Below are 23,621 nucleotides of genomic sequence, written 5' to 3'. Positions count from 1 at the left end.
GAATTCATATCTACTGAGAAAATATACGACCTTAAAATTTTTATACAATCGGTTCAAATATGGGGCTACATCCCCTGAAGTAGTGTTTTAAATCGTAGTATTATAATTAATACTGCTCAATATTGAAAAAATATATAACCTCAAAATTTTGATTCAATCGGTTCAAGTGTGAGGTTACGGAAGCAGTGTTTTAAATTATAGTATTATAATTATTGTTACGTGTTTAATACTCAAATTAGAGAAACGTGTAAATATCATAACAGAGGAGTCACATAATTGAGTAAAAATGGGATAACTTTTAAATCTAACCTCACTTATTAACACGAGATCAAAATTTCCCACGATTGGATTCAGTCGTGAATTAACATTAACCGTTGCAAGTAACTTAATAATGTCACGATGTTACGTTAATGCGATAACTTTTAAACCTAACCTCACTTATTAACACCAGATCAAAGTTTCCCACGGTTGGATTCAGTCGTGAACTAACATTAATCGTTGCAAGTAACTTAATAATGTCACGACGTTACGTTAATGCGATAACTTTTAAACCTAACCTCACTTATTAACACGAGATCAAAATTTCCCAGGAGGAAACGATTTTACGGGAGGCCGTTGAGACGATTTCGAACTCCAACACGAAATCAAACTTCGCTATACTCGGATCAGTTGCGGAACTAGATCGACTAAAACGATTCAAAACTCGATAAGAACACTAACAAGGAATCGAAATTTTGCTATATTCAACTAAACTGTAAATCTGCACCGACTGAAACGATTGGAAAAAAATTAATAATATGTTTATAGTAATTTGAATACGATCAAAGTTTGGTTGTATTCGTATGGACTATATCAATTAAAACAATTTTAAGCAGTTTAACGAGCTCTATCGAAACTTTCCAAATAAAGTTGTTGCGTTGTTGTTGGGTTCCTCGTTCTTGAATAAATCGAACGAAACTCTACCTCAATTTAACCGTTAGTCGTTACTTTCGTTAGTTTATTACGCTCTTACTTCCGAGGTCGTTTTTATCTATCCCCTAACTTCCGCCATGTTCTCCAACCGGCCTTATTTTATCACTAGGTTGCACAAATAATGTTAGGGTGTCTTCCTTATTCGATTCAACCACGATGCTAGGTCGACATAATTTTAAAGAAGCTCTTTAAACCAAAAACATCAACTTCTTCCTGATTTTTTTCCAAAGTAACCATAAAACCACTCGGTATAGAATTTCCACATACGTGTTCATCGACGTTTACACTGGATTCACAATTTTTTGTAAATGAATCGGTCGACTGAAACTCGAGATGTACTGTCGGCAAATATAAAGAACGCATTTACAGTTTTCGTTGCGTACACCGTTCTCTTTAAACGTCTGTAACTTTGTTAATTTTACCAACTCGAGAAGATCCTTTTGCACGAATATTTTCGAAAGCATATTGCTTAAAAAGTTATAAAAAAAAATCAATTCTTTAAATTCAAATTACCAGAATACACCCTCGAGAAACATCGACGCTATTCCTCCTTGATCGGTTCAGCCACGAAGCTCTATCGACTATAATTATCGCAATCTCTGCGAAATGGTGACTTAAAAATCTGGACAAACACGATCGCGAGGCCGAAATTTCTCTCCTTTCGTTTCAGACATGAAACAGTTCCGTCGAGCTTTTGTTCTTCCCCGCTCCGGTCTAACGTCGTGTCTTTGACCCCGTTCTTCGCACCAGCCACAGTATCCAGTTTTTCCAGCCGTATGAAAGGATTTCTAGCCGGTCGTAAAACACTCGACACTTGTTTCCAGAGCGATCTTTTCGCGTTCGTTCATTCGAGCGCGCGCCACCGCCGGCAGCGTTAAATCAATTACGAGAATACCAAGGCGCCCTGCAAAACACCGCGAAGCGTGCGAAGAGCCGACGCGTCCCTGCGAACGCGTGAAGATGATATGCCTCTCTAATAGGATACAAAGCGCGGAGATTATTTAGGCGGACAATGCATCTGCGCGGAAGGCAAATGACAAGATGAAAAACACTGCCAAGGAAGGGTAAATCGATCGAGAAGCCGGTAGGCGGGTACGAAGAACCGTCCCCGAAGCCGTTTACGGCGAAACGAGATATTAAATTCTAGGAAGCTGCGAGCGGAACTAACGCGCAACGTATTAATACGGGGAAATGACAGTGCGTATTGAAATGCGCGTGGCGCGACTTAAGGCGTCGTGTTATTTTAACGGTCGGTACTACTACCTGGCTCTGGGATTCTTCGAATTATTAAATTCTTCAATATTTTTGAAAATATTCGGACGAATAAACTTCGAATACTTGAATAGTCGAGGATAATTCGAATATTTAAAAATTCGGGTACGATGGTTCGAATATGCGAATAGTCCGGAATCATTATTCGAGTATTCGAGGATATTTCGTATATTTGAATAGTCCAGAATCATTATTCGAGTGTTCGAGGATATTTCGAATATTTGAAAATTCAAGCACGATGATTCGAATATGTGAATAGTCGAGAATGATTATTTGAATATTTGAATAGTTAAGAATTATTACTCGAGTGTTTAAATAGTAATGGTAAGTTTAAAAAGTATTCAAACGGTCGAGTAAATTAATTCGAATATGTGAATAGTCGAGAATGATTATTCGAATATTTGAATAGTTAAGAATTATTACTCGAGTGTTTAAATAGTAATGGTAAATTTAAAAAGTATTCAAACGGTCGAGTAAATTAATTCGAATATGTGAATAGTCGAGAATGATTATTCGAATATTTGAATAGTTAAGAATTATTACTCGAGTGTTTAAATAGTAATGGTAAGTTTAAAAAGTATTCAAACGGTCGAGTAAATTAATTCGAATATGTGAATAGTCGAGAATGATTATTCGAATATTTGAACAGTCAAGAATTATTATTCGAGTATTTAAATACTCGAGTAAAATGATTCGAATATTTGAATAATCGAGAATGACTATTTGAGTATTCAAAGTATCATTATTCTTTCACCGAAATAGCTACACCAAAGTATTCAAATGGTCGAACATACGAATCACACACGCCGAGTATTAGAACCGAGAACGACAAATAAGCCCAGCCCACTCACTCGCGTATTCTGTTCCACGTACAAGACTGAAGACTCTAATAGACACTTAGCGATAAGAAAAACTTGTCGGAACTACCACAAATGCGCTAAAATTATTACGTGTCACCCTGCAAGTCGTAACACGCCATTTCATTCGAAGTGGCACGAACAAGACTTTTCACGTCGAGTGTACAAGATGAAACTTGAAATTGCTTTTAGTTTGTTGCACAGACATAGGTCTACGTAGAAAAAAAAAAGAAACCCCCGATGAAAGTCTGCAACATATTGGTTCAGTAGCAATCAATAATCGGTTTACCGACTATGTTATGAAACTGTAAAAGACTATCTACAATATTGCTTTAACCTCTCACATTGGCATTTAACTGGCGGTAGCACGGATCATATACGTCCATTTAAATTGGCATTCAAAGGGATTGGAAGTAGACATGTAGTGTGGTTCGATTTAAATTCTAGATTCGCGAGAACCATTTGTTGAAAAGTAATAAAATAGAACGTGCGCTTTTTTTTTTAAATCCAATATCTTCAGCAATACGAAAAAAAAGAAGAGAAAAACGCTACGTTCAATTTCAAATATCCGCACACCTATGTAATTACAAACATATTAAATTGAATTAGGTTAGTAACCTTTAATAACATCCTAGATTGCGTTAATAGAATACAGTATCACCCCGATCACGTAAATGTATATTTATCTGTACGTTTACGTATCGTGTTTCGCGCAATCCTTCAATTTATATTACATACAATTTTAACGGAATAAATATTAATTGCAAAGGCACGTGATATAAAGCGCAAGTACCCCGCATACTTTAATGAAATTAATGTTCCGAGAAACGAAGGCTTGAATGAGAAAGTGATGTAATTTTTAATAAAAAAAATCTCCTATCGTATCCTGGTACTTTTTATTTCGGTACACGCTGTGTTTGCTCAGTTACCTTTACACTCGTTACGCTTGCGCGAGAAAATAAAAAATTTTTTTTAATAATCTGAGAGAGTGGCGCGTTCAGAATTTATACGAGAATTTAATATTTCACGAATCTCGTTCTAACTCGATGAAATGCATCTCGAAGTTTCCTGACCATCGAAAGGAAATTTAACCTGACACTTAAATTTACCACCGACGAAGAATGTTGCTTTCACCGTTAATTCAAGGATTCGTTGGTCAGCCTATTCAAAGACGTGATAATACGTGTTGCACCGTACACCACGGATGATCCGCAATGACGGTCCAATCGATCTCGAGATCTCGAAGTAATATCAGTTTCCGATTGAACATAATTCACTACAGGGATTTGCCTCGCAGGCTCACTGGGTGCTATATTCCTTTCAATTCTGACGAACTAATTTCGATTTCAAAAATTCGTAAAATAACAATTTACTTTGTTCACGTATTATTTTATTTTACCTGAATTTTCGGTACGACGCAATAAAATCGTTAAATAAATCAGTAAAATAAATTACAAAGAATAAAGCTTGCTACATTAAAATCAATAACAGTGGCTGTACTCGTAACAAGCTATTTATTAATTCTATTGAATGTTTCCACAGTCAGTTTCAAAGTAATAAAAAGAAAAAAATCTATCGTGTCAAGTAAGCGTTAAAGAATACCGAGTCTTTTTATATCGTACCTAGAAATAGGTTAAATAATAAAAGATCCCAAAAGACAAATTCTATTTGTTTTCAACCGAGCAACAAAATTACTCTCGCATATGACAAAATACGACTTCTTCGCCGAACCAATGAATTACAGAAAAGAGTGAAACTGCTTTTGAAATAAAATAAGTATTCCAATTAAAGGGAAATCTGCCCACCATCTCGATAAACTGGATTTGACAATCAGATTAAAATATACCACCCCTGCAGAGGTCGACCAAGATTTTAAATTCATTCACGGTTTAAGAAAAACTAACCAAAGAGCGAGGGGTTCGCTCCCTGCTCTTTCTTTGACGTTTTAAGTCCTTCATTAGACGAATAACCGGATCGAAATTCGAGGGAATAAATTAACGAGCCAGTGCACTTCTGCCTGTCGTTTATTGCACGTCAAGGAGCGTTAAAACTTACTGATCGATACGAGGTGATCGTGCTCACTTTTACGACGAACATTTGTCCCACGAATCACGACCGTTATTGCTAGTTCGTCTCGCGATGAACCCCACGCGACGTGCTATTCGACCTCTCGTGTTTAGATACGTGCGAGTCGATGCATGGGACTCGAGTTACAGGCGAGGGAAACAGCTCGCGACGCGAAGCATATAAAAACGAAAAAAAAGAACGGTCGTCTAAGGACTAAACATTCCGAGAAGAAAAAAAAGTCAGTTTTCCTCCTATCTGTTTCTAACCGTTCATTGTCTCGTCGCGCATCTGTTTCTCGGTCGAGTTTATTCTACGGAACAGCGATTCTAACCTCTTATTTCTCGCGATTTTTTGTTACCGCTCAATGGCTACTTCGCGAATACAAACATGACTAATTAGCGGTAATGGAATCGGGTTCAAAGAATATTAAACGAGTCAACGGGCAATGTCGTTAAAATCGAGTAGCACTCGCGTTAATAAATACTTCTCGTTTAGCGCACTTGTGAAATACTTGGCAATATTGATGTAGTATGGAAATTTGTAATGTTTGCACATTGTATTTGATCGTAACCAGCACCGTTTTAGCGAGATTACGCGAAACTAACGCATATTTACTGTTCCTCATTTCCGTGACGTACTGCATGGTTATATAAAATTTGAAATTGTATTTTAAAATTTGCAAATAAAAAGACTAGGTCAAATCTTGTTTATTATTACTTAATATTGTTCTCAATTCCAGAGAAGTAAATCTTGGTTCGTATAAAGATATGATGACGGGTTGAAGATTTAAGAGCATATGCTACTTACTAAAATAGGTGAAAAAGGAAAGGTAGATATAACTCACCGCTGATACAGAGAGGAATGGTTGTAACGAGGATTTTTGTCGGTCTCTTGGTACTCGTTATTATAGAGTTGGATTGCTCTTGGGAATTAGTAAGCATGGAAACTCTTAAAAGTAATACTCTAACCTTATCGGACGTAGACAATAATTTGTATACTGAAACAGGTAAAAGGTTACCTACTTGTCGTATGTCAGATAGCGATACATGAGCTATCGTATAAGCGGTCTAACCGCTAAAGCGGTTTAATAATGATCGACGACGTTAAATATGTTATAACGTTTGTAGTTTGGATATATTATTCTGGCGATGAACAATGTCGTGTGATTTACAAAACAGGTAATAGAAAATTGAGAAAAATTTGTAAACTTAGAAAATGCAAAATAGTTCAATAACTAACCTTAAGTAATTATTATGACTTATATTTATAAGTCATTAAATCTTCAACATTTTATTTTTATCACACTGTGATAACTTATATTCTCATAAAAAATGCGGATGAAATATTCGAGGTAAACGCTTCATAAAATTATTCAATTTTGATCGAAAACATTTATTCGTATGTTAAATGGAATAAGGAACAATTACGTGCTTTGTTCCTGGTAAATCACCTCATATACTAAACAAAACTTTTCATCCCTTAAATTTGATATTGGCCAGCACAAAGATCGTGATTACCATTAGAGACAAACAATGATTTGAATAATGTATTTATTCAAATAACAATAGTTCGTATTCTTACTGCACCGAGTTATCTTTATACAAATGGAACTTGATTTCAAAAGATGGTGAAACTAATTGAACTTTTCTGGGCATTTTATTATTCACCGCATTGAATTCGTAATCTATCTTTCAGACGTGCTTCATTTGTTCAACAATCCATCGAACTTTCTGAGCCCTCTACCACCACTTAATTTCTCGATTCAAAATAGTTTTATTTTTTCTAATCGTACAAAATATTCATATCACTTCTAAAACCCAATTGTATTCCATTCAGTGACACTGATAGTTCCGAAAAGAAAGTCTTAAAACAGACTTTTGGCATCCCCTTGAAACCATCTTTTTTCGTTAATATATTTTATGGCATTTATCCAATAGAAGCCATTATAGCGATTTATTTCTATACCACCCTTTTATAGAAAAAAAAAAACGAACAACAGAATTCTTAGATAGAATATCAACCATTCATCATTACAGAATGATCAAAGGAACAAACAGCGAATTACTTTTTCCTGAACTGAACTCTTAAGTAAATGCGACGACCTATTATATTAAAGAAAATTTGCATTCAGATATAACTATCTTCGTAACAGAAATATGCACAGCGCTAATAAAAAATAGGTTTTGTTAACGACTCTAATCTACGCTAGAAACACGATAAAGCATAATTACGTTACAGTTTTTTCCCCAGACGCAATCGGTTTCGTTGCGGTATTTGTGTCCGCTCAGTAATCTTCTTCCCGTTGATACAGCTTCCGCAAAAGTAACGTCCCGTTGTTTCTTTCGATAAATAAACGCGAGTCTTAATAAGATTTTCCACTCAAACACCAGGAGCCTTAGGCCTCGACCGAATTTCCCCGAGTTTCTCAATCGATTACAGAACTTTTACGAGATTCGGCCGAATTCTTATCGTTTGCCGAACATCCAGTATAATGATATCACGATCATCGATTTTGCAATCCCGTACGTCATCCCGTAATCGTATCTCTGTATTCGCACAGAACAATCGACATCGGTTGTTTTGATCGAGAAACACACGCTTTGACGTTGCCATTTTGCCTCTGACCTTTTCTCGCGACCTAATTGCTCTTACAATTCACCCTGAACCCTCCCTAACCAACAAATCGTACTCGTGCAACGTTTCGTCTCACAGTGTTCGTTCCCCGTTCCTTTCTCACCCCTTTGTCACAAAAGAAAAAAAATCATCACTGACTATCGTGCGGACGCTGCATGCATTAAGTGTCGAACACGTTACCTTGCGATTGTCTCAACGGACACACCGAGAACGCCGAACGATTTGATGGAACGTCGCTCAAGTTACACCATCGACCGCGTGAAATTGTGGTGAACCGAGACAAAAAAAAATAGGAACGAACACTCACGACCCGCAAACCGACGCTTCCGTGTCCGAGAGGCCACTGACAGAACTCGCGATTCCCCATCTTACTCAGATACTCCTACCCCCACCAATGACCGCGCCAATGGTGGGGGAAACGGTGCAACGAAGAGGAAGCATACGGCGACAAGCAAGAATCAGAGCGAGAGGGAGTGAGGCTCTATCGATCCAAACGAACCACGGTTGTGCAAAAGGCGGAGATACACTGATAGCGATGGGTTCGACGAAAACGTTTTCTCGTGGACCCCGGTACGCGACAAGAGTGGAATAATAATTCTCCCCCGCGGACGTGTTCTTCGATCATCCATTATTTCGACCCCTCGACCGCATAATATTTACGTTATTGTTCCACATACATTGTACTTTTTACCGATTTCAAATAAATATCCAAAATTAACAAATTTCAAAAACATTCGCGTTCAATCCCGAAGAACGTGTTCTCTCGAGTATATACATTTCGAAGTGTGCCGGTACTGTGTTTCGTATAATTTGTAAAAAAAAAAAATTCTAAACGCTCCCAGGTATCGTTCGTCAAAATAAAAGTCACCTGTTTAATCAAGTCGCCCCAGCCTGCTCAAAAATACCTTGCATCAACAAGTTGATATACACGCGCGAACCGCTTGTATTTTCATCGACGAAACAGCGAGGCCAAGCGAACCAGAGGATCGATGCCATCACTATGCACATGCACGCTTCTGTGAACGACGACGACGAACGACAAAACGGCGCCAACGCAATCTCTGGGAGGGCAATAATGTCTTTCGAAATTTTGACGCTTCCGGGGAAGAGTGTTCGAGGCCAAATGGCCAAAGAGTAGATGGGGATACGAACAATCGCGGATAAGCATCGTATCGGGGATAGTACTCGAAACGTTACCCACTTCATCCACCTAATCCGTATGTATTTTCTGATAGAGGGTCGAGTGACTTGAAATTCATCGGTCTGCACAGATTTTACCGCGCTCCAAATACGATTTAAAATACTCGACATCAATCGGGATGCTTAAGAAATTTTTGGCGCGAATTGTTACACGCGACGTTTGATTTTTATTCGAGGAGAATACCATCTGTCTGTGTTGGCCAACGAAAGTTATACTTATCAGTCGGAGACTCGAGAAAATGGGTCACTAATTTCGGTCGGCTTCAATTTTAAGAGTAATATATTCTGGGTTCGGTTGCACGTGACATTGTGATCTCGGCGTATTACCGGTGAGGTGAGGGAATATGAAAACGTGTGTACAAGTTTCCTGTATACGTGGGAAAATTGTAAATACGGAACGACGGAATTCAGGATATCGTATTTCGATCGAAGTAAACACTTCAATCCGACGGAGTGCACATTTAAGTAAATTGTATAGAATCGTCTCGCGAGTTTGTGTAAGATTGAATTTTTCGAGAACTCCTTACCGTGTATACAGAAAAAATAAATTATATTCCAGTAAGTGAACAGTAACGGTGAATTCTGTAGGGGAATTTGTATTAATTAATGACATTGCATTAGGATGATTAGCAGTCGGAACCACACCTCTGAGAACATCCGCACGCAATTTCTGTTATCATGAGCGATACTAGAATTTTTGTTACCCCTGTGTAATATTGAATTAACAAAAGTGACACAAACTTGCGAAGGGAAATGTAGAATTCAAATTACTTGATTTTCTCGTGCAAATGTAGATTTGAAAATATTTTTCTTTTGCGTAAGAAAAAAATAATAAAATTTATATTTATTCTCGGTGTAAAAATATTTTATATTCGTGTTCGCGGTTCAAAAATTGCTATATTGAAAAATGTTGTATTTAAACGGTCTCTCGATGAAGTTTGAAACCAATTTACTCTGGAAAATTGTACTCTTTCTGCGCGATATCTACTGTCCGCTTAAAATCGTCTTATTCTCCTTGCGCCTCCGTGATCCTCTACTTGAAACACTCGGATAAAGAGCGCGCAGCTCGGGACTCGCAAGCTATATTATTATTCCAACGTTTTTCATTTCGCATAACTTTCCGTTTAAAAAACTCGTTTATAAGACAACTCTATTTCTAAAGTCGATGCAATCTTTTTCAATGTAGGAAGTAAGGTTTCTCGTTATAAATTGGAAATAGAAATTTAACCTAAAATAGAAATTTAACCTAAAAATTTAAATTATTCGACTCTGCGTATAAAATGCGTCAAGTATCCCCATTCTATGACATCCAGTTAATTTGGGAGCGAATGTTTCACTTCCGTAATTTTATACCGTAACGACCTTATTATTATACTATGTTATCATAATGGCTACATTTTCATAACAACCGTAACCACAGTTTTGTACCCGATCTACGTTTATAGAACTTTAACGTGCACGCGTTCCCGGTGTTGCATGTCCTACAGAAACCACGTAATCCGAGATACAATCTACGTCGATAACTCTCCATGAAAAACTACGTCGGAAGTGTAGAGTATTTGCCCATTCAAACAGTGATTTCCAAAAAAAATATTACATTGTACTCCCCATTATGCCACAAACGACCCTATGTATTAAAAGAATAACTACTGTGCACATATACCTGGTTATATCAATCGTCGATTGTTCCGTTTATCCTTTCGTCGACAACACTTCAGTCATCCTTCATTTATATTACAAAATGGGCACACCTAGGTTAAGTAACCTTTTTCCTTCCTTTCCGAGCGTTCTGTAAATAAAATACGTATATTTTATCAGGTTATACTTTTGATATTCATTTATCGTTATTTCTTACGAGAAAAATTCGAAGAACGTGTAAAATCATTAATAACAACGAATCGATTGTTCTGTGCAACGCACGTGGGTTCAAATCGTACACAATTTAAAAGCATCGACTGTTCACGAACTTTAACGGTCGCTCGAAATTTTTCCACACCGGAAGCCAGTATTCGCGAATCTGAATTACCGACAAGGATAAAACAGCTGCCAGTCAGCGCACTCTACGACGCCCGCGACGCAAGGTTGCGTACTAAAACACGAAACTGTTGTGCCGGAAAGTTTCATAAAAAAAAAGTTGCTGTTGCAACCCTTCGACGCGCGCGTCTCTGCCGTGGCTTCGGCCATAAACTCTTGAAAAGATTCGAGTTAAAACTCACAACGATAATTCTTAAGTTGACAGCTAAAATTTGGAAGCGAGCCATGCGAACGCGTGGTACAAACAGGGGTCAATTATGACATAATAACGTCCGATTGTCGTAATATTCGACGCAACGCGATGTGATGCGATTAATATACCACGTAATATCGTTGCACTGTACCGTTTAATTGTATCACGGCGTACAATATCGTATAACGATGCGAATAACCTATATTCAATGATCGAATCCGGAGTATTTGAAATTCTTTCGATGCGAAATTTTTTCCGAAAAGGACGCATTGTAAAACATAGATCGGTATTTTTTGACAACTTCAACGAAACAAAATATAAATTTCTTTCGCAACTTGAATATCGTGTACGCGATGTATCGTAACTTTCGAGGTTATTCGATACGAAATTTTGGAAAAGTAACAAAATTGCTTTGAATAAGCTCGACAATCGTCGGTGACGGTATTAACTGCAAAAGTGCAAGGAAAATTTTACCAATAGAAAGTAAAATCGCGCTGTTATCGATTTTCGATAAAATATTCGAATATATTCCTTCAAGTGATTCTAAAAGTTCCAGTGTTTATTGGTATCACTGATAGACATGAAACTGTTCAGCAAAGCGTAACTTGCATCCCCTTTGCATTTAATCCCTTCAATTACATAACAGAGGCTCGACGACCGGAAGTGCTGCTTAAGAAGCGCTTGCCAGCCAAAGGGTTAAAGGTATTCCTGCGAAGCCCTCGGGCTGAAATGTTTACACCAAAGCATCGCAGTGATGCATTATATTTCGTAACAATAAAACGTAACATGCCGTACAATAATGAAATCGTAACGCACAGATTTAGTTCTTTCTTCAGTGTATTGTGCCTTAAGACAAAGACAATAACGACCTTAAATTACGATACAAATATATGTGTATTATACATATACATATACATATACATATATATATATATATATATATATATATATATATATATATATATATATATCAAATTCATCGAACTTCGATTCCTTTAAGTATCTATGTACTCGCGTCAAACATATACATATATACATACGTATAAATATAACATATAATATATACATTATATTTATAAAATTGTTATACAACCATAAATTACACAATTACTTCCATTCGTGAACGTAACGAAATGAATAATTTTCTCCCCCGCGAGACGTGGAACTCAATCTATATGTATATCCGTTGCGCGATTACAAATCGACATTCGTTTACCGCGTTTTCGTTTTATTGGACAACGTACAAAATATATGTCATATAGTCAGCATACACGGTATGCAGAATCGGTTTTACGTGGGAATATAAAACTCATTGGCGATCTATTATTAAATAATTAAATAATAGCCTACTTTGCGAGATTATCGTCCGGGATAATCGAGTCTGACGTATTAATAGAACTTCAGATCGATTGCCTCTACGCACCGTGCCGGAAGTTCTCGAACACTACCGGTAGAAACTAAAAAGAAATACTCGATTCCTTTTTTTCTCTCTCTTCTTGTTTGTTTTTTTTTCTCTTTTACATTTCCTCGTCACGCGCCCCACCCGTCGATACTTTTTCTCTCGAATCGAACCTTCGTACAACGAAATAAAAATTATCACTCTGCGAAAAGCTTTGAAATCCATCGTAAAATTTCTCTGATATGTCAACGAACAAATAAACCGTCGGGGAGTGCGTCAAATGTTAATTCTCGGCCGAGGGGAGGTGAAGGGTGAACGCTTTGTCGACACGTGTTTAAAAAAAAAAAAAAAAAAAAAGAAACTTTTCATTCACCGTGTGAAGGCACTTCTCTCGTCGACGATTCCGCGCGATCGTCTCGATCGAACCACGTATATCACACCGATACCTTCGAAATTAATTCCCTCGAATTCATGATAAAATCGACTCGAACGACGCGTCACGGTGTGCAACTGACCGCGCCGAGTTCCGCGTTCATCGTCACACGCTCCGGCGCCGCGTTTATTATACCGTTTCGCAAATCACCGCGTAACATCAAGCGACTCGCTCGCAGTCCACGATAAATATGTATGTACAGATACGCAAAAACAATATCGATCATCCACAGTGAATGGCCATTCGCTCACACGATCGAGGCGTGTTTGTTGGTATCGGGTCGTTTCACGACTCTCTTCGTATCTTCGAGTGAATCACACCCGAGATAAGTATGTAACTTTCGCGCGCCCGTATCGGAGATAACGTAACATCCGTCGCGAATATTTGTCGCCGAGAAACTCCTCGAAGATTATCAATTCACCCCCCCCCCCCCCAAAAAAAATAATTCAATTTTACGAGGACTCGCGTGGTACGTTTCCCCCGATGTGTCTTCCCCTCGTACGACGAATACTCTGAAAAATCGATTCTCCGTGTTTTATACTCGTAAATTAGTTTCAATTGTAATCAATCATTCGGTTGTAAATCTTGCCCATACTCGCTTCAACGACCGACGTGAGTGAATCGAAAACATCGATGAACGTTTCACGATTTATTCCGCTGGGTTCGCGTATGTTTACAATTATTCGTAAAATGCACAAAAACGTACGAAACGACCCGATACTTTCGCAAACGCTTTTATTTCCTTTCAACGAGTGGGGAAAAAAAAAAAAAAAATAGGTGGAACCGGCAGCGATAAATCGAATCAATATAAATTACAAAATTGAATAACGCGGCATGAACGGCCGGTCAAGGTGGTTGTAACCAAAAAGAAAAAAAAAAAGAAAAGAAAATGGTTCACGTGTTTCGTTCGAGCCGTTTTATCGCGGTCCGATCGGCGAACAAATTGCCCAGATTGGCTCTCTACGAACGCTCGAGTCTCTTTGCGCGCGGAAAAATATTTCCTTCGAGTGTACCGGTGCGCTCTCTGTCCTTCCTCTGTAATAAATCCTCTCGTTCGTCGCTCGAACAGTAACACGCCTGGTATCGTACAACGAAACAGCAAAGGTACTACACCCGCGCAAAAGGGGGCCACCGCTTAAATCACGCACACTGTGTTATCGCGCGGCTTCGTCGCCAAAATCGATACGACCACACGCAGGCTTTGCGAAGTAAGAGGTGCCACGGCGATGAATTCGCAACTTCCACCGATCCCCTACGTAGTCGCGTAGCATTAAACAAAAGGCATCGATCGAACAACACCCAAGGAGCGATCCCCTCGAGCCCGCTGCGCGCGACAAAATACATTTGTTTCGCCCCGTATCGCGTGTATTCATCGATACGATTCGTCATTTCGCACGCACTCCGCGAACCGCGATAAATCTCTCGCGTGCTCCGATACTTTGCAACCCCTCCCCACTCCTGCGCCGCCCCCCACCCCACCCCACCTCCTCCGCGATGCGGGGAGTCGATATGAGTCGGTCACTTGCGATCGGATCGCGGTCGATCGATGATCAAAATCAATACGGTGAACGAAAATTCCCCAAAGTCTGCCGATGAAAGTATTTCGTTTTCGGGAGAGAAAGAGAAAAAAATAATAGAAGAAAAAGAAACCGAATGCGATCACAACCGGTCGTAAATTTCGAGAAATTGCTCGTTCGAAATGATAACAGGGTGGAAATTGCGAATTTCGTGGTCGAACGCACCGTCTACTCCGCTTAACTTCAAGCAGAGACACATTTGCACGCGAGTATATTTTATTCATATATATACATATACATATATGTGTGTGTATATATATATATACATGTATGTATATATATCCTTCCGGTAATTTCATTACAGGAATTTAAAATGATAAAAAAAAGAAAAATAGTAAGAATCGACAGAGAGAAAGTAATCGGATAAGAGAACCTCGACTGGGGGATCGATCGCCATTTTGTTCTCCTCATTGTACAGAGGCAAGGTAATGATAACGCTAAAAACTGTACAATATATATTTATACAATCTGTTGCTCGCATACTCGTGCTCGTGTTACAAGTATTCGTGTCTGTCGCGCGTAGTTACACACGAATCGATAAGCGGTCCTAGATTCTTTCAAATCCGCGGGGATATACCCTTTAAAGCATTCACAGATGAAACGACGGGACGTGTGTTTCAATGGAGTGTCGATGGTGCAGCCGGTTATCCCCACGAACGGCGAATTTATTCGTCGAAAGATTTTTTTCGAATGCCCCCAACCGGTAAAGTACACTTCGAACCGAGTTAAGATTCTTAATTTTTCGAAAAATTCTGAACAAAGTAATGCATTCGTAAAGAATCTAACGAGAGGGTAAAAGAGAGAGAAAAAAGAAGAAAAAAGACTTTTTTTTCACGCGAACGTGAAGGATTAAAATCTAATTTTTTACGTCGTAATTTCGGAGATCCATAGAGATTTCGTACAACCTTAAATCAATAGACGTAAAATAAACGTATCACGATGAATTTCTCTTTTCGTTCCTTTTGGCGGTAAATTCTCCAGAAAGGAAAAGAATTTATCTAGAGAGAAGCAATTGAGTATTTATAGATGCAAGTAAACCGCCATTTGTAAATCTATAAATACATCGAGTCCGTGGATAAAATAAAATCTTAAAAAATATTATACGGTTGCCGAAAACAACGGTCGAAACAACGATCGAGAAGCGACGCGAGCGAAGTTAAAACGAGTCGGACGGAAACAAAAGAGCTACGGATCTATGGAAACTGCAATATACAAGCAACGCCTGCTACGGTTTCGGGAAGAAACTGAAACTTGACGCTTCGGTTCCTCCGTGTCACGGTCGACCACGTGGAAAGAAATAAAAAAAAAAAATAATAATAATAAAAATAAAAATAAAAAAAAAACAAAAAAGAAATGCTTCGACCGGAATGCTTTAAAGGGTGAAACAAATGGGTACGAAAAAAATACAGTGTACGTCAAACAGGATGACGATGTTCGTCGATCGAGTGCTGGCAAGGTCCTCGGTAGATTGCAATGTTTTATTAAACAATCGATTGGGTTTTTCCAAGGATTTATCTTGCTACACTAATTTCATGTGCGTTTTTTTTTCTCTTCGCATATCGATATCTAAGTGAGACATTCCGACGGCGGATTCGTTTGCTTGCCAACTTACTTTCTACATCTAACGATTAACTTCCCACCAAGAGACGGAAAAAATTGACGCGACGAAACTATGAGTAATAAAGGTACAGGGGTCGTTTAAAGCGCTAAACGAAAGTTTTCGTGTCGTCGGGATTGTCGTGTGTACATCGACGTGCATTCGATGTGCAGTAAATATATAAATAATATATATATATATATATATATATGTAAACGTATACATAGCTTTGTTCTATAATTCGCTTGTGAATTCAACGCATGTGAAAAGTGAAATTGAACAAGTCGTTGCCAAACGGGACTCGTTCGCTCGTCATTTCTCTACGTTCGAATTTTCCGTCGGTCGCAACGGCGAAACGCGAAACGAAACCACGAAAACCGGTAACGCGGGCGCAGTCTTCTCGTCGAGGTCTGTTCCCGCGACCGATTGACAAGAATTTCAGCGCACCGCCTGTGTGTCGACAAACCGCGAGAGAACCGCCCCTCCCCTCCTCCCCCCTCCCGACCGCATCGTCCACAATGCGCCTGCTGGGTTAAACAAACAAAAAAATTTCAGGGGAAATGTACGAAGTGGACCAGAACATAAACATTGCATTTTTATTAATACACTTTGAAGGTTCATTGACACGCCTGTTCTATAAATCGAGCCCCGACGGAAACACGGGCAGTTAGCAGTTATATGTAGAGGCAAGTGAACAAACAAGCGACCCGTGAAAACGAATTCCGACGACTTCGTACCGGCAATACTCCCCCCGCCTCTTTGTTCGTTCCCAATTGCGCGACCCGCGATACCGACGGACCGAATTTCGTCGAAAACGAACCTTCCACGGGTCGACCGACCTGACGATAAATATCTGCTTGTACTTGTTAACGCATACACGTGAAACAGACGTTTCATTGCCTTACGTACAATCCTAGAACGTAAATTCGATTACCGAAGCCATCGACGACGACGCGCTTCAATAATACATCTAGATCTTAACAAACGTTGTACATACATGTACGGTGTGATTTTCGAGCTGTCCGAGAGTGTGTACGCTGAAGGGCACAAAACTTGACCCAAAGTTACGTGAAGACCAGTGCCGCCGGTTGAGAACAGGCAGCCACATGGTGCGCAAACGAGATGCGCGCGAGACCATTCGTCCGTCGACTGCCGCGTGGTACGGTCACGTGCGTCTGACTTGCGCATCGCGCGACGCTTGTTCTCAACTGGCAGCGCCGATTTTCGCGTAAAGTTGCGAAAAGTTTTCCGCCATCCAGTTTGCGTGATACCTTTTATATCTATATATTTATATAGTTTATTTATATATGTATATAGGCGAGTTGATCGCGCAGAAGCCTGAATCCTCCGCGTGGGAAGATCTCACCGTCTGGGATCACCTTCTGCCGCCTCCCCTCTTCCTCCAAATGAAGAGATAGCACGCGTAATGTCCCGAGCTCGACGGTTTGCGGTGTCGTATGTACAGAATACGAAACGGTCGTTGAAAGCGACGCGAGTCTCTTCCCTTGGTTACGAAATTGCAGCGAATGATCGACGGCGCGATTGGTCGCGTACTGGACGTCTGTCTACCAATTGTTGCCGCGTCCTCGACCTCTGAAGCCGTTGCCTCTAAATTGTCCGCCACGCTTCAGTCCCCTGGGCATGAAGTTGCCGATCGCGGGACCGCGAGGCCCTCTGTCCATCCAGGGTGCTCTGGGCCCGCCCCTGAAGCCTCTGCCGCGCGGTGGCCCGCCCCTCCACGGTGGGAATGGTACGGGACCACCGAGACGCGGCCGGAAGTTGGGTCCTACGGGCCCGTCGAAGTCGTACATCCCAGAATGTGCATCCGCGGACACCTGCGGTATAGGTCCGTTCAGACCCGAATCGGAACCAGTCGCCGTCTGCGGTCCGTTCGTCAAGATTCGTTTCTTGCAGGATGTGACATCATTTTGTTCGTCGAAGCTACCGTTCACTGACGGTCTCTTGAGATCGTTGCTCGCCGCGATGCCCGTCAGATCCTCCATTTGCTCCGACAGGTGCTGTTCGACGAGGTGCATCTCTTGACCGGGATTCTCGAGCGACTCACTGCTGTCGCAGGTCTTCTCCGACATGAGGGGTTCCGATTCCACGTGCTCCTCGTACTCCGATATCGGTACATATTGACCGTGCTGGGGGTCCTTCGAGTCCGTTATCACCGGCACCACCGTCACTTGTTGACTCGACTGTTCGTCGGGTTCCTGAGACGGCTGTTCAGGCTCGAGCTCATGAATGAGACTCGATCCGCCAGGGTATTGTTGGTCGAGATCGCGGGAATTAGGCGTGCCGTGCGACGATCTACGATCCAACGATAGAGATTGAGCGATCTCCTCTTGGTCCGCGTCAAGTACATGCTCCACGTTCGCTGGACTGTCCTTGTCGTCGGGGAGCCCTATCGGCATACCCTCTTCATCGAGAATGACCACGGTGTCCGGTGGTTGCAGTAACAACGGTCGACTGTTTGGTAAGATCTCTGGCGAGGACCTATGATGCTGATCCTGCGACCGTTTACGATTATTTTGGAGATTTCTCTGTTTGGTGTGATCGTCGGAGTATCGGTCCCGTCGATTCCTCGGAAATCCCCGACCACCTCGTCCTCCTCTTTCATTCCGATGGAAAGCCATATCACGGTGTGGATGCTCCGCCAACTGGGAGTACCTGCCGCGCATCTGTGGCTCGCTGAGGAATTCCTGATTAGGTCTTAAATTATGATTGTCACGGTAGTCAAACTCCTGTTGCGGGAAATCCGGTTGATTCTGATGCATTTGATGGAACTCTTGCTGACCGAAATCTTGTTGATTTTGTAGAAAGTTGGGCGGCGGTCTGTTTTGGTGAAAGTTCGACTGAGACGGATGAAAATCTGCTGATGGATTATGGCGGAAGTCTGTTTGGTCCTGATGGAAAGATGGTTGACCCGGATGAAACTGTGGCGGCGGAGGTGGAGGTGGTGGGGGTCCTGAATGCATCATGCGCACATCTTGCATCATTTGCCCGTGCGATCCCGGCATTTGCCCAGCAGGAAGTGGAATCATACGCATATCCATATCCATATGCTGTGACGATGCTGACGGGTTACCGATTCTCATGTCCCTATCTTGTGACCTCACGTCGACCAATACTCTTCCTTTTGGCTTACTGTCACTCTCGTCGTCCGACATTTCCATGTCGACGCTTTCCACGATGTCGCCAGGCTGCATGTGTTGTCTGATTTTGCATTGCGAACGTCGTCATTTAAAAAGTGATTTCCAAAGTTATAACGTATCGTAATAACTACCAGTATTTAAGAAGTATCTTACCGGTAGTCCTGATCGCCCGTAGACCATAAATTACTACTATTGGGTAACGTGTTCATAGAGCTGTCATTAACGTTGTGATTTGCCGGACTTCCTGTCAAGCTTATTAGATTACGATGATCAACATCCGCTGCTTTCATCAGCCGATATGGTAATTGGTTTTCCACCGTCATTGGAATTGGTATTACTCTGAAAAATTATATTCAGCAATGCATGCATGAACTAAATTTCATTCTCCATATCAAATGATCATATATAACAGTATTTGATTTTTCACCTATGGTCTACGTCTCCAGTAGTACTTAAAAGAGATTCTTGCGGTTGAGGGTCGTCATATTCAACTGGATCTGTAAATCCAGCTTTTTCATACATAGGTGGCGATTCCGGCGTTTCGGATAAAATTTCACTTTTCCCTCTACCAGTGTTCACCCACGTAGTCTCGTTATTAGTATCCCACCTATCCGAATCTCCGTCCATCCATCCCTTTGTTTTTTCATCGCACTCGCCAGGCCAGGTTGGATTCATACTATTCTTTCCTGAAGATATAGCGAAACCCGCTATGTTAAAAAGTATTTATTATTCTAGAATCAAACCGTTGTAATTTACGTTTCAGAGTAAGCTCATACCCTTTTCTTCCCACTTGGCCGGTTCCTTGATGGTTTCATTCGGAGGAGTCCATGTAGGAAATTTAGGTGGCAACTTATTATAACAATTTTCATCGTCGAGAAATATAGGTGGAGGTAACGGTGGAGGTGGTAAAGGATTAACGTTATTATTATTGGTAGGGACATCAAAAGGTCCTGTAATATTACTTTGACTGTTTTGACTGGAGTAAGGGGAAGGAGTATGTGATTCACCAGACAAATTCCGCACAGGCAGAGGGGTACTGTGACTTAACTGGCAATTATTTACACCCATGGGCGTATTCTGATTACCCATCATTCTTGAGATCACAGGGGTTACAGGATGCTGCCCTAATATAGGTGAATGTCTATAGTTTGAACGCTGTGGAGATTCCACTTGCGAATCGGGAATATCTAGTCCAAGACCCGGGATTCCACCAGGGTCTTGTGATCCATCAGAAGAAGGAAGAACAGTCTTTAAGAAGCTAGAGATATTAAAATCTGCGTTATTACTTTCGTTCTTGGAGGGCCTCATGTTGATTACTTCTATTGGTTTAGCCTGATAAAAAATATGTGAAATTTTTATTATGTTTTGAGAAGTGATAAAAAATGCACATCTTAATTAAATATACCTCTAAAGAATCGTTATACTGTTGTGACATTCCAGTAGGAGTTGACGATCTTTCATTAAATATATTTCTCTGTAATAAACAAAAAATATGACAATTATAACAATATTTACTAAAAACAATAGATTTTTTGAAATATAATATCTTACCATATTACCAAAATCCATATTTCCTCCTATAAAGGATGAAAAGTTATTAGTAAAATCACCAGAATCATTTCCCTGACCCAATTCTGGAGCTGGTACTGGCACAGGATCATACTCGTGTGAATATGAACCATACATAGATGGGGGAGCTACATCTATAATTCCTAATTGATTTTGAGGCTGATTTTCATCTCCTGGAAGTTCTATATCGCTATCAGGACTTGGAGATGGGGCATTTATATCCGGTGATGGGATTGGTGAAACCAATGTAGGTAAAAGTTCATCCAATTTCTTCTTTAAATTTTTTACACGACTTCCAAAATTCCTGTATGCCTATTTATAAAAGACATTAAATATTAAAACATATTTGTATTACTTTAATAGTATAGTAGATAGTATTTGGTATTGCCTTTAATGTACTTACATTAGTAACTATTTTAACTTCACCTCTCTGAGTTTCATAAAACTGATCAGCCTGTTCTAATAACTCAAGGACTTGTGTCCTTTCTCTGATCTCTGCTTCTAATGCACGAACATAATTTTCAACATTTCTCACTGCCGAATCAACTTCTTTTTCTGCATCTTCAACTCTCCTTCGATCTTTTAAAGAAGCACACAATTCTTCTGCATTTTCTATATCAATATTACTTTCCCGTAAGTCTCGTAAACGTGCATCTGTTGCTTGTTCCAATGTTGCACATGATCTCATTGTAGAGATAAGTAAGGCAGCTTGAAACTCTTCTGGCGGAGCCATTGGTTGAGGATCTAATTTCTTTTTTGGAGCTGCTGAAATTAATCCAGACAAATCTGCGAGGAACTCTTCGTCGTATACTTGTCGTTGATCCCATATTTTGAAAATCCTTAATATACGATGTTTTACTTTTTCATCTCTAACCATAGTCGTTGCACGTTGCAGAGTTGTACCCCATGATTCCACAAACTCAAAATTTTTTCTTTTGGAATATTGGATAACATCATTTGCCAGGTAAAAGAGTGTGAGGCGATGCTCAACTTTTACTGTCATTCAAAAAACATTGCAATATCATCTGACATGTTAAAATAATCAAATAAAACATATATAAATAAAAACAATATTTAAATGAACGATTAAGATATGCTTTTTTAGAGCAACAGTAATAATATTCAAGTTATAATAATGAAAAGATAGATTTAAATATTTGAAACCAATTATGATCTAATAATTTTACAATTGTAATTTGGTCCAATTTAAATATACTATTGATTATGACATTTCTTAGTAATTATTATAAACAATATGCTTTACACAAATGGAACCTCCAATATGATGACAAGTGATTTAATATTAAAAATAAAAAGAAGTAATTACTAAAGCTTTCAAAGCTAGGCTTCGTGGTATTATACTTTGTTGTGGTGTAAACTGAAAAGACAAAGACTCACCCTTCTTCAACACTTGTAACCAAGTGGCAACAATCTTTTTATGATGTTGTCGCCTTTCTAGACACCAAGCTGAAAGACCTTGTATTGACTCCTGCGAATCCTTTAATGTGTGAAGTCTTCGCTCAAAGAGCTCCACGTCAAAGTCACTTGTCGCCATTATGGGTTAGCACAATTCATTTAATAAACAATTTACGAACTTGATTCGATATCACGTTTTAACGTGAACCACCGAGAGGAACACGTGAAACGTTGTTCGGGTATCATAGGTATAACGTCTACCTAGCTAATCAACCTAACCAAATAAGTGTTTCTAATGCATCAATCATCGGGGTATTAAACATTGTAAACATTCATCAAGATCAGATCATTTTAGTCTTCAAGTCACGATATCGTTTCCAGTTCCTCGGGCTGTGTTTCGCACAGAAAACAACAGAAATCTTTGAAAACCACTCGAATTGGAATTCGTGTAATCCACACGCTGAAGACACCGCTTTCGCGTCAATTACAAAGCTCGAAGAAACTTCTCCGATTCGGCAAGTAAATCTGTCGTAACAATACTTTCATGCACTTGACGCTATTACACGTACAAAATGTCAACTTTCGCAGTGCATTTTAAAACTATCGTATTTCTGTATGACCGATCTTGAAAACAAGAGTCCGCCATCTTTTCGGAACCAAAACACGAGCGCGCAATGGCCGGCGCGATTTTCTAGTATATATAGCTCGACATGAAATTCGGGAAGAACGTTTCTGCAAAATGTTTTGTGTTTCACCTTTAAACTTTTCCATCAACGACTCCATGTAGTGATACTTTCTGTGGGTAAAATATTGTACCGCAATCTTCCAAGGATTAGTAACAAGGAACAAATAATTGAATATTTTGGACAAAGTTGCAAACATTCTTTCTCTGATTTCGTATTAGCTATTAATATTTGACATTTTGTTATTAGCTGGACAAAGTCTCAAATTGAGATACCGACAATGGAATATAAAAATAAAATACATTAAAAGTATTTTATATTTTGAATCGTAAAAATTTAAATAATAATTAAACATTTAATTACAAATTTTTTAAATAAATAAACATGCACATTTGTGCAATTTTTGACGTTTTTTATGTATTCAAATCTATTGCAGATCCACAATTTCAGTATCTTAAGGCTTGCATAGAAATAATATTTTGATTACTTTGATATGATATGTTTACAAACTTTATTCAACATCGACATGTTTATCAATAGAAACTAAATTAGGTAACATC

General features: G+C 39.6%; 1 protein-coding gene across 3 annotated transcripts in view; it reads right to left on the bottom strand.

The window, feature by feature from the left end:
* LOC143148540 (uncharacterized) overlaps window positions 1-23,003 on the bottom strand; it is a 29,273-nt gene extending 6,270 nt beyond the window's left edge. The window contains exons 1-9 of one of the 3 annotated variants that reach the window (XR_012992509.1): window positions 22,361-23,003; window positions 21,366-21,958; window positions 20,945-21,274; window positions 20,799-20,867; window positions 20,170-20,725; window positions 19,821-20,100; window positions 19,547-19,732; window positions 17,233-19,454; window positions 10,666-10,791 (exon numbers count right to left, since the gene is read on the bottom strand). Coding sequence is in view for 2 of the 3 variants with exons in the window: in XM_076314954.1 (XP_076171069.1) it covers window positions 17,801-19,454; window positions 19,547-19,732; window positions 19,821-20,100; window positions 20,170-20,725; window positions 20,799-20,867; window positions 20,945-21,274; window positions 21,366-21,958; window positions 22,361-22,517 (3,825 nt within the window). In the remaining variant the exon portion in view is untranslated. Of the gene's footprint in view, window positions 1-10,665; window positions 10,792-16,742; window positions 19,455-19,546; window positions 19,733-19,820; window positions 20,101-20,169; window positions 20,726-20,798; window positions 20,868-20,944; window positions 21,275-21,365; window positions 21,959-22,360 lie in introns of those variants that run through there. The other 2 variants (XM_076314954.1, XM_076314955.1) reach the window with 2 other exon arrangements.
* Window positions 23,004-23,621: the final 618 nt, after the last annotated feature.

The sequence above is a fragment of the Ptiloglossa arizonensis genome, chromosome 6 (genome assembly GCF_051014685.1).
Source record: "Ptiloglossa arizonensis isolate GNS036 chromosome 6, iyPtiAriz1_principal, whole genome shotgun sequence".
Taxonomy (NCBI): domain Eukaryota; kingdom Metazoa; phylum Arthropoda; class Insecta; order Hymenoptera; family Colletidae; genus Ptiloglossa; species Ptiloglossa arizonensis.
Note: the sequence above shows the minus strand (reverse complement) of the source record. Positions and strands in the feature narration are given on the sequence as shown.